Source organism: Chelonoidis abingdonii, chromosome 1, assembly GCF_003597395.2.
Source record: "Chelonoidis abingdonii isolate Lonesome George chromosome 1, CheloAbing_2.0, whole genome shotgun sequence".
Lineage (NCBI taxonomy): Eukaryota > Metazoa > Chordata > Testudines > Testudinidae > Chelonoidis > Chelonoidis abingdonii.
Window position 1 is genome coordinate 97,394,952 of NC_133769.1, and position 16,473 is coordinate 97,411,424.

Here is a 16,473-nt window from a genome sequence, read left to right on the forward strand (position 1 = left end):
TCCTGGGAGGGGGTGTCTTGCAGCCTGAGAACTCCAGAGAGTGACCTTATGACCATTACCCAGTGCTGTTGACTGACTAGCAATAGTTTCTCCATGAAGATCTTGTGTATTTATCTCATTGCCCTGAACCATGCTTTTGAGTGAGGGAAGAAATCAAATATTTAAACTTTGTGGTAGCCAGCTTCTCTAAACACAATTCTTTATTACAGACATTTCAAACTTGAACCGTTTGAAACATAGGGAATTAATTTTGGTGCTGTGTACCTTATTTTTGTAAGTGAAAAATAGCTCAGGCTTAAAATGAAAACCAAAGGTGTTCAAGTTCCAATTCAGCCTCTTGATTTTAGTGTTAGCAGGTGGTGACTGGGAGATGACATTCTTAGGCAACTTCCAGTTAAATGAAACAGAAGCAGAGGGATGTTAACTTTATGATTAGCTATGCTGCTTGTTGCTAAAATGAAACATAACTAAATAAAGCTCTGAAGAGAGCCATTTTAGCTCGAAGAATCTCAGGGTGACATTGGGCCTCTGTAAAAGAGGGAACAGCTACACAAGGAGGTAAATATAAGCTTTCTGACAAGTGCTAGTTTGACCAAGAAATACCTCTGCCTCCGCTCTGTCCATCATAGTCCCTAAATTTGTTCATTAGTTTAAAAGGCAAAAGAAGAAGTGTATCACAGGGATCAGTGGGTCTAGGCTGCTGAGATGCCCCGTACACAATGGAGGATGATACTTAAACAGTAGAATTAATCATACCCTTTGCAATCAGAATGTCACTCTGTATGTTAAGAATTCCTGTTGCTTTTCTCCACTTTCCACATCAGATGCCTTTCATCAGATAATACGGGATGAAGGAGTCTTGGCTTTGTGGAATGGTACTTTTCCCTCCTTGCTGCTGGTCTTCAATCCTGCCATACAGTTCATGTTCTATGAAGGGTTTAAACGAAAGCTTTTGAAGACACGACTGCAGGTGAGAGTAATAGATTTTTGAGATCAGAAGAAACTGTTATGATTATCTAGTGCAGCGGTTCTCCAACTGTTGGTCAGGATCTCAGAGTGGGTCACAACCCTGTTTTAATGGGGGTGCCAGTGCTGGCATTAGACTTGCTGGGGCTCAGGGCTGAAACCAAAATCTGAGCCCTATCCCCAAGGGCTGAAGCCTCAAGCTTCGGCGCCCCCCAGGATGGCAGGGCTTGGGCTTTTGCTTTGGCCTCCCAGCCTGGGGTTGTGGGGCTCAGGCTTCAGTCCCCCTTCCTGGGGTCGTGTAGTGATTTTTGTTGTCAGAAGGGGGTCAGGGTGCAATGACGTTTAAGAAACCCTGATCTAGTGTGACCTCCTGTATATCGCAGACCATACAACCTCAACTAGTAGCTGATTGATGAAACCCATAACTTTTGTTTGAGTTATAGTTTATCTTTTAGAGAGAGCTTCATTCCTGATTTCAAATGATGGAGAATCAACTGCATCCCTAAAGAAATTGTTCCAGTGACTCATTCCCTCAGTTAAAAAAAAAAAAAGTAATACTTATTTCTAGTCTGAATTTGTCTTTCTTTAGCTTCCAACTATTGATCTTAGTATGCCTTTGTCTGCTAGATTTAAGTTCTGTTATCAGAAATCTTTTCCCCTCGTGGGTACTTGTAGACCATAATCAAGTCACCTCTTACTTTGTGTCAGAGGAATACTTTGTGTATTCCCCCTCTGTGGTCCATGAAGGGCACCCTCTGTTACGATCCTGGCTCCCCAGCCATCACCTCTCTTGGGTGGAGACCCATGTCTCTCTCCCTCCTGACCAGGGATTTTGCAGGTTGCACAATTCTCTGCCTACAGTTTGAGTTTCCCAGCAAGTCAGACTGCCTAAGCAAGCCTGCTTTGCTTTCTCACCAGAGGCTGTAAGGAGCAGAATTGCCTATAGTCATAGTGTACTACACAGGTTGTCCTAAGCAAGCACATTTATTCTTAAGGTGAAAGCATTAGAGAGAAAACAAATTAAAAACAATAGAAAAACATACGTATGCTAATAAGCTTACCAGAGAGAACCTCAATTCCAACAAGGGCTCTGGCAAGTGATCAATCTTTCACATCTCACCAAGGGGTTTTCTGTGGTGATGTGTTCATAACAGCTGTTAGTTCAGAATAAGAATCCCCATGAATCTGTGAATCATTCCTTTATACAGTTTGGGCCTCTGATATTGTCCTCAAGTAACAGGTAATCAGCAGATAGTCCTTCCTCATGGTGAAACTTCAGAAGGATGAGTTCTTGCATAATCTATGTGTGTATATGCAAACATAGTGTGTGTATGTATTGTGACAAAGTTCCTCCTCTGTCTTGGTAGGTCCTGCACTTATTGGCAGATTTGTTTGCCTCAGAGATTCACCATGTGGATCAGGGAACAGCTCAGACCTTCCTCTCTGGTATAACCCACAGTCCAGGTCAATTCCTCCTGTATCTGATCAGGAGTTGGGAGGTTTGGGGGGAACCCGGGTCCGCCCTCTACTCCGGGTTCCAACCCAGGACCCTGTGGACTGCAGCTGTCTAGAGTGCCTCCTGGTACAGTTGCACAACAGCTAAAACTCCCTGGGCTACTTCCCCATGGCCTCCTCCCAACACCTTCTTTATCCTCACCACAGGACCTTTCTCCTGGTGTCTGATAATGCTTGTACTCTTCAATCCTCCAGCAATACACCTTCCCAATCTCAGTTACTAGTGCCTCTTGCTCCCAGCTCCTCACATGCACGCTACAAACTGAAGTGAGGTCCTTTTTAAACTCAGGTGCCTTGATTAGCTGGCCTGTCCTAATTAATTCTAGCAGTTTCTTCTTAATTGGCTTCAGGTATCCTAATTAGTCTGCCTGTCTTAATTGGTTCCAGCAAGTTCCTGCTTGTTCTGGAACCGCCCCTGTTACCTTACCCAGGAAAAAGGGATCTACTTAATTTGGGACTAATATATCTGCCTTCGAATACTCTCCTGTAGCCATCTGGCCTGACCCTGTCACAGTATGTACATATATATACACACACACTATGTAAAACAGACTCTTAAGGCCAAAGTGACTGAACTTGAGGAGCTAAGAGAGACAGAGAGGTACATAGAGGAGACTTTCAGAGATACAATAGAGCGGTCTCACCCCAGTTTGACAGCCTCTGTGCTGGATGATGGAGGATGAAAGTCTCAGATAAGGTGAGCTTCAGGCTAGAGCGGAGGGAAACTGTCCCATAGTTGGGGACTTTCAGATGATGTGCTCAAGGAGCACTCAAAGAAGAGAAGGTCATTGTGGAGAAACTAAATGAATCTTTGCATAGGTCTTCACTGCAGAGGATGTGGGGGAGATCCACACACCTGAGCCATTCTTTTTAGGTGACAGATCTGAGGAAACTGTCCCATATTGAGGTGTTAGTAGAGGTGGTTTCAGAACAAATTGATAAACAGTAATAGGTCCCCAGGATCAGAGGGTATTCACCTAAAAGCTCTGAAAGAACTCAAATATGAAATTGCAGAACTACTGACTCTGGTATGTACCTATTGCTAAATCAGCCTGTGTACCAGATGACTGAAAGGTAAGTAATGTAATACCTATTTTTAAGTATCAGAGGGGTAGCCGTGTTAGTCTGGATCTGTAAAAGCAGCAAAGAGTCCTGTGGCACCTTATAGACTAACAGACATATTGGAGCATGAGCTTTCATGGATGAATGCCCACTTCGTTGCATCCATCCGACGAAGTGGGTATTCACCCATGAAAGCTCATGCTCCAATACGTCTGTTAGTCTATAAGGTGCCACAGGACTCTTTGCTGCTTTTACCTATTTTTTAAAAAGGCTCAAGAGATTATCCTGGCAATTACAGGCCAGTAAGTATCTGGCAAATTGGTTGAAACTATAGTAAAAAACCGAATTGTCAAGACACACATGTGAACATGATATTTTGCGGAATAATCAACATGGCTTTTGTAAAGGGAAAAATCATGTTTCACCAATCTGTGAGAATTCTTTGAGGGAGTCAGCAAGCATGTGGACAAAGGTGATCCAGTTGATACAGTGTGCTTGGACTTTCAGAAAGTCTTTGACAGGTCCCACACCAAAGGTTCTTAAGCAAAGTAAGCAGTCATAGTCTAAGAGGGAAGGTTGTCTTATGGTTCAGTACTGGTTGAAAGATAGGAAACAAAGGGTAGGAAGAAATGGTCAGTTTTTACAACAGAGTGGGGTAAATAGCAGGGTCCCCATAGTGAAGTGGATTGGCTGCCCACAGACCTGGAGGGGGAGGGGCTCCTCACTTTGAACCCTGGTGGGCGGAGCCACTCTATGCTTAGCCCCCACACCAGATGTTCAGAGGGCGGGACAGGAAGTACAAAAGGTGGGCTGGAGAACTCAGTTGGGGCTCAGCCGCCGGAGGAGTCAGATGCCTCCTGCGAGCTCCCGAGCTGGGAGGCTGCCACAGCCCCCGAGGAAGCTGAGGACTAGCCAGGGCCATTTACAGACCCGAACACAGAGGAACTCCCAAGCCCTGACAGATGCCCTCTTCCTGGATGACCCTCTACAGAGTCAAGTGCGCCCCGAGGGAGAGTTAGAAAGTGGCCCAGGGGTAGCTGACCCCTGTCTGGCTGTAATGCTGCCAGCAAGTGAGTCACCGTGTTGCAGTCAGGATCTCTGCTGACCCAGTAGCAGAGCACTCTGCCACTGCTAGGGCCCTGGACCGGGATACAGTGGAGTGGGTGGGTCTGCGTCCCCCCTGCCACCCCAGTCTGTGAGTGGCAGTCTCCCCCTCTCTTAGACAAGAAGCCTGCGCTTGGCAGCCCTCCAGTAGAGTTAGGAGGCCTGACTGTTTTGCGGCTCAGCCTGAGTGCAGGCCTGAGCTCTCAGACTCCTTGTTGTGCCCTGCCCTGAACAGGGGCTGGGCTCTGTAACCGTGTTTGTCATTCAGCCCTGCTCACAGACCCACACTCATGTCTCCTGTCGCCCCGCTCATTCTCCACTCCAGGCGACCTCACAGAGATGCAGTGAGGCGAATTGGCCACCCATAGACCCAGAGGGGAAGGGGACATCCCCCCAACAGACTGCGGTTCCCAAAGGATCTATACTGGGACCTTTGCTGTTCAACATTCATAAATTATCTGGAAAAAGGGGTAAACAGTGAAGTGACAAAATTTGCAGACTATGAAATTACTTAAGGTACTTAAGTCCAAAACTGACTGTGAATACTTACAAAGGGATCTCTCTTGACTAGATGACAAAATAGCAGATTAAATTCCGTGTTAAGTGCAAAGTACAGTAACTCCTCACTTAAGTTGTAGTTATGTTCCTGAAAAATGTGACTTTAAGCAAAACAATGTTAAGCAAATCCAGTTTCCCCATAAGAATTAATGTAAATGTGGGGGTTAGGTTCCAGGGAAATTTCTTTCACCAGACAAAAAACTACATAGATATACACGCAGTATACATTTTAAACAAACAATTTAATTCTGTTCACTGTTATGATGATTGTGAAGCTTGGTTGAGGTGGTGAAGTTAGAGGGTGGAAGAGGAAGGGATATTTCTCAGGGAATGCCTTGCTGCTAAAGCAGTGGTTCTCAAACTTTTGTACTGGTGACCCCTTTCACATAGCAAGCCTCTGAGTGTGACCCCCCTATATAAATTAAAAATACTTTTGTATATATTTAACACCGTTATAAATGCTGGAGGCAAAGCAGGGTTTGGGGTGGAGGCTGACAGCTCGCGACCCCCCCATGTAATAACCTCTTGACCCCCTGAGGGATCCCAACCCCCAGTTTGAGAGCCCTTGTGCTAAATGATGAACTAGCACTTGACTGAGCCCTCAAGGGTTAACACATTGTTGTTAATGTGGCCTGACACTTTACAAGGCAGCAGGAATGGAGAGGAGGGGAGATAGCATAGCAGACAGAAACAGACACACACCTTGTATGTGGGAGAGAGAGAAATTCACACTATCCCTTTAAGTAAGCTGACCCACTCTTAAGTGCATTGTCTTTAAGTGAATCAGAAAGTTGAGACAGCAGCTGCTGCTCCAGGCTCTCTCTCTCTCTCTCTCCCTCCGTGACCCCACCCTGCTGTATATGGAGGAGAAGGGGTAAGTGGGGTGTAGGAGCAGGGGGGAGGGGAACACTCTGACATTAACACCCCCGCCCCTCTCGCACAGCAAGCAGGAGGCTCGGGGAGCAGCTCCAAGGCAGAAAGCAGGAGAAGCACATAGCAGTGGGGATAGAGATAGCTGCAACTGCTAGCCTGCTGGCAGCTGCTGCACAGGAAACTTAGGGGAGCGGGAAGCTGATGGGGGGCTGCTGGTCCACCCTGGTTCCAAGCCCACACTAGCTAGCTGCAACGGGCTGCTCTTCCTGCAAGCAGTGGACAAAGCAAACAGCTGCCAGACAACATTAGAAAGGAGCATCACACAACTTTAAATGAGCACGTTCCCTAATTGATCAGCAGTATAACAACAAAACAATGTTAACTGGGATGACTTTAAGTGAGGAGTTACTGTAATGCACATTGGAAAACATACTCCAAACTATACCTAAAAAATGATGGGGGTGGTATTACACTTTTACCTTGATATAACACTGTCCTCGGGAGCCAAAAAATCTTACTGTATTATAGGCGAAACTGCGTTATATTGAACTTGCTTTGATCCACTGGAGTGCGCAGCCCCCCCCTCCCCCCCCGGAGCACTGCTTTACCGTGTTATATCCGAATTCGTATTATATCAAGTCACGTTCTGTCAAGGTAGCGGTGTAGCTGTTATCGCTCCTGAAAGAGATCTCGGTGTCGTTGCAGATAGTTCTCTGGAAACATTGACTTAATACGCAGCAGTGGTCAAAAAAAGCTAACAGAATGTTAAGAACCATTAGGAGAGGGATAAATAATAAAACAGAAAATATCATAATGCCACTGTACAAATCCATGGTACACCCACACTGAATATTGTGTGCAGTTTTCAGCCCATCTTAAAAAGGTATATTAGAATCGGAAAAAGTATAGAAATGGGCAACAAAAATGATTAGGGGTATGGAACAGCTTCCATATAAGGAGAGATTAAAGAGTGTGACTTTTCAGCTTGGAAAAGAGATCACTATGAGAGGACATGATAGAGGTCTGTAAAATCATGAAGGGTGTAGAGAAAGTGAGTAGGGAAGTGTTACCTACCTCTTCACATAACACAAGAACTTAAGGGGTCACCCAATTAAATTAATGGGTAGCAGATTTAAAACAAACAAAAAGAAGTACTGTACTTTTTCACACAAAGCACAGTCAATCTGTAGAATTCCTTGCCATCGGATGTTTTGAACAGCAAAAATATAATTGGGTTCAAAAAAAGGATTAGTAAATTCATGGAGGATAGGTCCATCAATGGCTATTAGCCAAGATGATCAGGGATATAACCCCATGCTCCAGGTGTCCCTGAACCTCCAACTTGCCAGAAGCATCTGGCACTGGCCACTGAGAGAGACAGGCTGCTGGGGTAGATGGATTGTTAGTCTGACTTATGGTCATTCTTCTGTTCTTATGTATTCACCTTCCCCAGAAATTTCCTGGGAAGCCCACTTAATTTTAAAAGTTCACTTATCTGACTTTTGAAGCTCATAACAATTTCTAGGGTTTACATTAGTCATGTCTCTCCCTCTAGTGATGTTAATACAATTCCACATTACATAAACATTTGTATTTTTAATACAATGAACTTCTAAGATACTTAAACTTAATTTAATAAGGCTTAGCTTTTTTCAATATGGTTTGTCCAGGATATCACTGGAAATTGCCATATCTGTCATACCCTTCTCTTGAATAAATTAAATATATTGAGCTTCTTAAAGCTTACTGTGAGGCATATATTCAAGACCTCAAATCATTCTTGTAGCTTTTTTCTGAATTCTTTTCAATTTTTCAACATCCTTTTTGAAGTGTGGACAGCAGAAATGGACAGAGTATTCCAGGAATAGTCTCACCAATGCTGTGTATGATGTCACCTTTCTACTCCTACTTGATATTCCCCTTCTTATGCATCCAAGGATCGTATTTGCCCTCTTACTGACTACATTGCCCTGGGAGCTCATGTTCATTTGGTTATCTACAATTACAGCTAAGCCCTTTTCACTGTCACTGCATTCCAGAATACTGTCTCACATCTTGTCAGTGCAGACTACATTTGTTGTTCTTAGATATCAGTCCTTGCATTTTAGGAGCGACAAGGTGGATGAGATAATCTTTTATTGGACTAAGTTCTGTTGGTGAAAGAGACAAGTGTTTAAGCTTCCCAGAGCTCTTCTTCAGGTCTGAAACAGATAGCCATGTCATAAATAAATACAAGGTAGGACAGATGAAGTATAAGAGGTTAACACATGTTGCAAGAAACCACTTAAAACAAAGTGGGCAATTAACACCTCTGCAGTCATAGGACCCAGGAGAATTAGTAGATTACAAATTGTTGTAATGAACAATAAAACTAGTCTCTGCTGAAAGCATGAGTTTTAGTGTCTAGCAGACTTATACGTTTAAATTCCTGTGCTTGTCTTTTGAAGGTGTTGTGCAGGTTTCCTTTGAGTATGAGGACTGATAGGTTAGATACAGAGTGATTGCTTTGTGAAAAGTGTTTAGCCATAGGTGATAGGGTTTTTTTGGCTGTTATCATTTTTCTTTGTGAGTTCATTCAACAGCATAGTGATTATATGGTTTCACCAGTGTAGTTATTCCTGGCACATCAAATGAGAAGCCCAAAAACTTGTCTGTTTCACCAATAGATATTGGTCCAATAAAAGATAATTTGTCTATTTCATATCTTGGCACCAACATGGCTACAACACTGCAACCTTGCATTTTAATATAGCCAAATGCATGTTGTTCAAACCAGCCCATCTTACTAAGCACCAGAGTCATCTGCGTGACTCACCTATTTCCATCATTATTTACTACTCCTATCAATTTTGTGTCATGTGCAAATTTTACCAGCATTGATTTTATATTTCCTTCAAGATCATTGACAAAGATATTGAATAGCATTGAACCAAAAACAGATTCCACCAAGGCCCCACTAGAAATCCCCTGAGGAGGATGATTCCCCATTTGCAATTACTTTTTATGACTTATTTAATTAATTTAATATAGGCTACAATGATTTTTGTATAGAGCTAATTTTTTATCAGAATGTCATCCAGTAAATCAGTGCCTTACAGAAGTTCAAGTATATTATGTCAGCACAATTATCTTTATCAACCAAACTTGTAAGTTAATCAAAAAACAGTACCAAATTTGTTTGACAAGACCTATTTTCCATGAAACCCTGTTGATTGGCATTCACTGTGCTTCCTTTTTTAAATTATCTACAGATCATATCCATATCAACCTTCCCATGGTTTTGCCTGGGAGTGATGTCAGACTAACTAGCCTATACCTGGGTCATCACATTTACTCTTTTTAAAATATTGGCAGAACATTTCCTGTTTTCTCAGTTCTCTGGAGCTTCCCCAGTATTCCAAGATTTGTTAAAAATCAACATTAGTGGTTCAGAGCGCTCCTTGGTCCAATTCTTTTAATACCCCTGGCTGCAAATTATCTGGTCCTTCCAGTTTTAAAATGCTTAACTTTAATAGTTGCCCTTTAATATTTACCATAAGTATTGATGGAATAGAGAGTATTTCCTTATATCTGTAAGATGCGAATACGTCAGCCTGCTTTATTCCAAATACAGAACAGAAATATTTATTGACTGTTTCTGCCTTTTCTGCATGCTATTGACAATTTTACCATCCTTATCTACTATTGGATCTATACCATTGTTAGGATTTCATTTGCTCCTGATATATTTAAAGAATTCCTTATTGTCCTTAATCCTACTGGCCATAGTTATTTTTGTACTTTTTTTTTATACCTTTATTTTCCTTTGTCAACTGTCTGCATTTCCTAACTGCTGATTTATACTCATTGCTATCCACTTCCCTACGTTTCCATTTGTTATATGTATTCTTTTTTCTTTTGACTGATACTTTCATTTCCTCTTTTAACTAGGATTTCTTTTCACACAGGAAGCCTTCTTATGTGTGTAATGGGATTCCCGGGATGCAGCGTGGAACTGTGGGATTGCTGTGCCCCCTTAATTCTCCAGCTTAGGCTTTCACTCACAATGTTTTACTAGTGCCTCCAGGCACCATTATCACTCAGCACAACCACATATGCAGCCCCACATCCAGCTAGTTGCATGAGTGCTCGTAGAGTCATTCATGAATCACACAAAGAAAGGCACCAGCCAAATCCCCCCAGCTCCCAGCCTTATACCTCAGGAATATACCGTCTTGCACTGCTAAACGTGAGCGGTGCAAATTTATTAATTGGTTCACCACTTCATCAATGGAAAGTGGATATATATCAGGCTTTGAAAAACCTGCACAGATTTACCACACACTTCAGGGAAATTCATTGGTAAAGATAAACAGTTAAACAAATGTGTTGACTACAAAAGATAGATTTTAAGTGATGTTAAGTGATTGGCAAAAAGTCAGAGTTAGTTACCAAAAGAAAAGAAAATATAAGCATGCAGTCTAAACTCTCAACCTTATTAGACTGTGCAACATCTAGATTTAGCAGTTTTTCTGACCCCACTGGATATTGCAGTCCTTAATATATAGACTTGTCCTTTAAACCTGGGCCAGTCTCCTCTGTTGGAGTCTCCAGTCTTCTGAGTGTCTTTGTTGCTTGCGGCATAGATAGCGGCAGGAGAAAGGCAAAGCATGTGGACACTGTGTTCTGTTTTATACCCTTAGTCCATGTACTTGGAAAATACAAGTCCAGGCATGTCTGATGGGCATTGCTGAGTCACAAGGTGAAGAAATACCCCTGGTGTGTCTCCTGTGAGTGAGTCATTAAATTGTAACTCCTCTGCTGGACAGTGGGTGGTGATATCTGTTCAGCATCTGTTGGTTACCTCTTCCCTCATCATTGTCTCCTTTGAGCTAGTATGTGGACACTTCCCAAACCCACAGCATATTTTAGTGAAAACCATATTACACAATTCTTATAATTTCATATGCATTGATGATGTGCATATTTAAATAGAACAGTGGCTTCCAGCAGATCATAACCTTTCCCCTGATATCTTACATGGCATGCTTTATATGCAAGATCACAATTATATATCAGTGAGGAATATGGGGGTTACAGGACTCTCCCAGAAAGTATAAAATGTCACAATGTGATTGTAGATTTGTCGGTTTCCTGGGCATTTAAAAAAGCATTCTTAAATAACTCTTCATTATCACTTGTATTTTTATGTTTAAATGTTTCCTCCCACTCAATTTTTCTTATGTTTGTTTTTAGCACCAGGAATTTGTTCATTTTTAAAGCACCAAGTACATATATATTACTGGTCAGGACTACATTCTGTTTGCACACAACAAATGAAATTAGTGTTTGATCACATGCATCTGAGCAGCCATAAGTTTTTAGGTCAATGATCAGTTCATCTTTATTGCTTAGACTGAGGTCTAATAGTGCAACCAACTGGGGTAATTCTGCATGTTTGATGCACTGGTTTATTTTTTGTGCTAGAATATTACCATCTGTAAATTTTAGAACTCAAGGATGCTTTACTAATGGCAGCATGAGACCTCTAACATATGTTTCCATGATGGAAATAACTCTTGATAACTCAGTGTTTCTAAACATTAAGGCCTGTCTTGACAAAGTCCTGGCTGGGATGATTTAATTGGTGTTGGTCCTGCTTTGAGCAGGGGATTGGACTAGATGACCTCCTGAGGTCTCTTCCAACCCTAATCTTCTATGATTCTAGATAGATCTTTATAGATTGGCTCATCCTATTCCCTTATGTGCTTTAATGGCTTGTCACAGATCTCCACCAGTACCTCATCTTGTGATTTATCAGAACATTGAACCATAAGCAGTTCAGATCCTGTTCCTCTCAATTGTCAATAATTTTAAAGTTTGTAATGATATCTTTCATGTAGAGTGCCATCCCCTTCCCTTTCTACCTGCTCTTTTTATGCTAAATAGGGTGTATCCAGTGACTTTAAAACATTCCAGTCATGTGGCTCCTCCCACTGGATTTCAGTAATGGAGATATGAGATATGCAAGAGGTTGTTGTAAAGCCTCTCTCTAACTGTGCAGGTTTATTTATAGTTTTGACCCTAAAAAGGGAGAAGTGTCTGAAATTCCATGCATCCGACGAAGTGGGTATTCACCCACAAAAGCTCATGCTCCAAACCATCTGTTAGTCTATAAGGTGCCGCAGGATTCTTTGCTGCTTTTAGATATTCCATGAAGTCCGCTAGGGATTTTGCTATTGATTTTATGTGGAAAGCACTCAGACATTATGGTGATAGGTATAAAACTGTAACATCTGATCTGTTTCTTCATGCAAGTAATATTTTCCTTACACTGTTGAACAGCTTACCTCTTTGGATGCATTCGTCATTGGTGCAGTAGCTAAGGCAGTTGCCACCACCATCACGTACCCAATGCAGACAGTACAATCAATTTTGCGGGTGAGTATTAGTTACACTGAAAATAGGTCCATCGAACTCCAGACGAAGGCAGCTCTGCCTCTGGAGGCCACTACTGTACAACCCAAGACCTGTCTATTCTTGAGTCTTTGCTAGACGGACTTTTCTTATCTTGCTGATTATGTTGAAGGCCACTGGCAGGTCTCACCATTTGTAAGGGCCTAGACTTGGGCTTTTTTGTTCCCGTGCCAATGGAGCCTGCCGGAACTTCAGTAGGCACAGGGAAGTCTCGTAAGCAGCTAATAGTAATTACAATATAACACATGTGTGTTGTGTCTTTCACAAAAACTCTTGAGGCACCGTACAATTTAAATGCTGCATAAAATGTGGATTTAAAGGCTGCATAGAATGTGGATAGTGAATATAAATAGAAAATAGGTTCCATAACCATGGAAAATAAATTTTAAAGACTAAATACTAAAGAGCAAAAGATTGAAGATAAACTGAAAAAGCTAATAATATACATAAGGTTTGCTTTACTTAGTCAGACCACTACTTGCTTTCAGCGGTGGCCAATATGTCATGCATCAGAGGAAAGTGAACTCATAAATAATGCACCTAGCCAGTTGCCCAGTGTTGTACACTAATTGGAGTGGTGAGAGAATCGCTCAGTCCTGATCCTTGGAAGCAGTCAGTACATCTTGCAGCATGTAATGTGAATACCCTTATTTTAGCTTGGGTAACTATACATGTTGACATTAGTGTAGAATTATAACAGAGAGAAAAATTTTAGTAACTATTCAAAGTCATATCTACTTACTTTAATACTAAGTAGTTAGCACTGCAGAGCCAAGTGTGGTAGAATTAGCTGGATGTTTGCATAGAGCATGGACATCAATAATGTGCTGTGTTTGTTACAGAGGTCGCAGAAAGTCACGGATTCTGTGACTTCCTGTGACCTCCGTGACTTCTGCAGCAGCTGGTGTGGCTGACTCCAGGGTCACCCAAGCAGCTGGACCTGGGGCCAGCTGCTCGGGCGGCCCTGGGGACAGCTATACTTGCCACTGCTGAAGTGGCTTTGCAGCCAGCCCCTCAGGCGGTCTCACAGCCAGCCATACCAACTGCTGCTCTAATGACCTGGGCAGCTGGCCCCAGGGACCACCCGAGCAGCGGCCAATGTGACTGGCCCTGGGGACTGCCTGAGCAGCAGTCCCAGGGGCAGCGGGAGCAGCCGTTTCGATCCCAGGGTGGCCAGAGCAGTGGGGTTCCTTTCTTCCCTCCCTTCCCCCCCGCCTGTGGCCGGAGCAGCAGTAAGGGCCCCCCAACCCCCCTCGCAGCTGATACTGCAGCCCCCTTTTAACACAATCCATCCAGAACCTTGATCATTTAGTCCCTCTTCTTTCCAACTTTCAGTATCTTTCTGGTAATTAGGTACGCACTGCTAATATTCCGGGTGTNCCCCCAAAAAAAAATTCAATCAGAGGTATTTATGGTATAAATCATGGACAAGTCACGGGCCATGACTTTTTGTTTCTTGCCGGTGACCTGTCCATGACTTTTACTAAAAATACCCGTGATTAAATCTTAGCCTTAATCATCAGTACAGTTTGTAAATGAAGTTCCAGTGCCCGCACTAAATTCTGCCCGTGCTTACACCAGTGTAATTTCACTGACGTTAACGGCTTTGCATAGACAGGAGGGCATTAGCTGCCCTGTTGAATCTTTAACTCAGTGATGCACAAGTCAGAAAGAACTCAGCTTGAATTTTGGATTCCAGATTGATTTTTGCAGGACTGGTAATTAGAAATTAATCTTGAAAATGAGAATTGTTTTACAGGGAGTCAGTGAAACATAATAGCATTGTGTAGTTCTGTGTTTCTGATTGGAATGGAACTGGAGTTTAAAATCAATAAGATTTCACTTGTAGCAAACAAAGATTTAATGCTGGAGACATGATGTCAGTTCAGTATAAACTCAGGGCAGTAAAACTCAGGGCAGTAAAAGCTTTAGCTACACTCTTCTGCACTGATCGCAACCTTTTGACAGCAGCACAAGCTGGAATATGTGAAAATAGATATAGAATAATCAATCTTAGAAATTACCATAGAATTTAGTATCCTCTGCACATTTTACCTGTTCATTAGGGTTCTCAGTCTGGCACTGCGGAGTATGTTTAGAAGGAAATAATCCCAATAAATTGTTAATGTTGTTTCTTTCCTTTCTCTTTCAGTTTGGACGTCACAGATTGAACCCCGAAAACCGAACACTAGGCAGTCTTAAGAATGTTCTCTATCTTCTTCGACAGAGAGTAAGGTGAGCTTTCTAGTTTCTGTCTTAATGACGCATACACTCCCACAAAAGAATGGATTTTTAACATATTGGCAGTTAATACTGCTGGGCCTGACCATTATTTATTTTCACCCACTTGAACTAATAACCCAGTTCCACTCGTTGACTATTGCAAAACAGGGATAGGAGAGCAAGTAACTACTTTCAAATTAAGTATCTGTATGTTGTTCAGAGTGAGGTAATTCTATAGATAGCAGCTCAGTCAGCCTCTCCTTTGGAAAAGAGTTAAGTTTCCTGTAAAGAATGCTTACCCCTCTCTATTGAACCCATATGGTTCAAATCTAAGTAGCTGAGGAGACTGGGAATAGGATGAGGAATCTTAATTCTGTGTCTGTAATTTAACTTCTAACCTTAATTAGTAATAGGTCAGTAGTCACTGTAGGCCAATGCTGTTCTAAGGCTGTTAGTTGACCAATAAGTCTGACAGGCAAGTGTCTGCATCCTAACTGGCTTCTTTGCTGACAATCTCTGCATAGAGGCCAAAAGTTGACTATGCCACAGAAACTGACTTACTCTCCTCAACAAAATACAAAGTATTTTGGTGGGGTAGTGTGTGTGAGAGGCTTCTTCAGTTTCCAATGCTTTATCCCTCTTCTCGCGATAGTGGAAGAGCTTCAGCATGCAGAGCTGTCAATGCAGCAGTTCTCATTAGTGCTATAGTTTGCTTAGAGAAAACTTCACATTTGTCAAACCTGTTTCTTCTTAGGCGTTTTGGATTGGTGGGACTCTACAAAGGCCTTGAAGCAAAGCTCCTGCAGACGGTCCTCACTGCCGCACTCATGTTCCTAGTCTATGAAAAACTGACTGCTGCTACCTTCACAGTCATGGGATTAAAGCATTCACAGAAGCACTGAGAAAGTGATCTCTGCAGCACAATGAGCATGGAAATAAACTGGGGGTCTGGAGAGGGAGGTCCAATATCTGAGGACAGGCTGGGTAGCAAAGAATTCTCTCTCTAAGGTCACTTCCTTCTCCTTTACTTTCCATTCTTATTGTCTCCATCTCGGAAGGTGCGTGAGGAGTAATTTAGAGTGAAGTCCAGTAGGATTTGCTGCCAGTCCTCTTTCTGGTGGCTTGTTCACTGGATTGACATTTCGCAACCCGATTGTGTTAAGAAATTAAATGGAAAAGATTATTTTTAGCACCTGAAATTAAGATTTGTTAATTACTGGAGTGGTTTGGTTGGCTCTTTTAGGGGGAGGGAGTACTTTTACTGCACTTAATTTTCCTTTTTTTTTCAACTTGCTATCAGCCATTCTCCTCCCTGTATTGGCTGTCCACAGCTCTCTGTTAGGTGTTCATCTCACCTGATATTTGTTCATTAAAACAATTCATGCAGAACTGGGTTTCTGGCATAGTTTCCATTTAATTTCTGATTTTTTTTTTCTGGTGGAGCATGACTGGATGTTATTCCAAATAACTGTCAGAAGGTGAGACTTGTGAGAAACTAGAATGCTCGTTTCAAAGGGCTGAGTGTGCTGTCCCTTGGACACCCCCTCCCCCACAGTGAAGTTGGAACCCAAACACTGATTCTGTATGAATGGCAATGCACCTGGCTTTCTCAAGCCACTAGGTTGGCCAGTAACTGAATATAGGGATTTCCATACTGTAGCAGGCATGTATTCTGTCTAGTCTGGTACTCCAGCTCCTTTCCTCTTGAAACTAATT

The 16,473-nt window shown here is 42.4% G+C and overlaps 1 protein-coding gene across 4 annotated transcripts in view; it reads left to right on the top strand.

Annotated features, from left to right (window-relative positions):
• Window positions 1–16,146, top strand: part of SLC25A17 (solute carrier family 25 member 17) — a 53,673-nt gene extending 37,527 nt beyond the window's left edge. For all 4 annotated transcript variants that reach the window (XM_032787720.2, XM_075068104.1, XM_032787726.1 and 1 more), the window contains 4 exons: window positions 825–970; window positions 12,403–12,498; window positions 14,687–14,769; window positions 15,512–16,146. In XM_032787720.2, the coding sequence (XP_032643611.1) occupies window positions 825–970; window positions 12,403–12,498; window positions 14,687–14,769; window positions 15,512–15,659 (473 nt within the window). In that variant the 3' untranslated portion in view covers window positions 15,660–16,146. The remainder of the gene's footprint in view (window positions 1–824; window positions 971–12,402; window positions 12,499–14,686; window positions 14,770–15,511) is intronic.
• The last annotated feature ends 327 nt before the right edge of the window (window positions 16,147–16,473 follow it).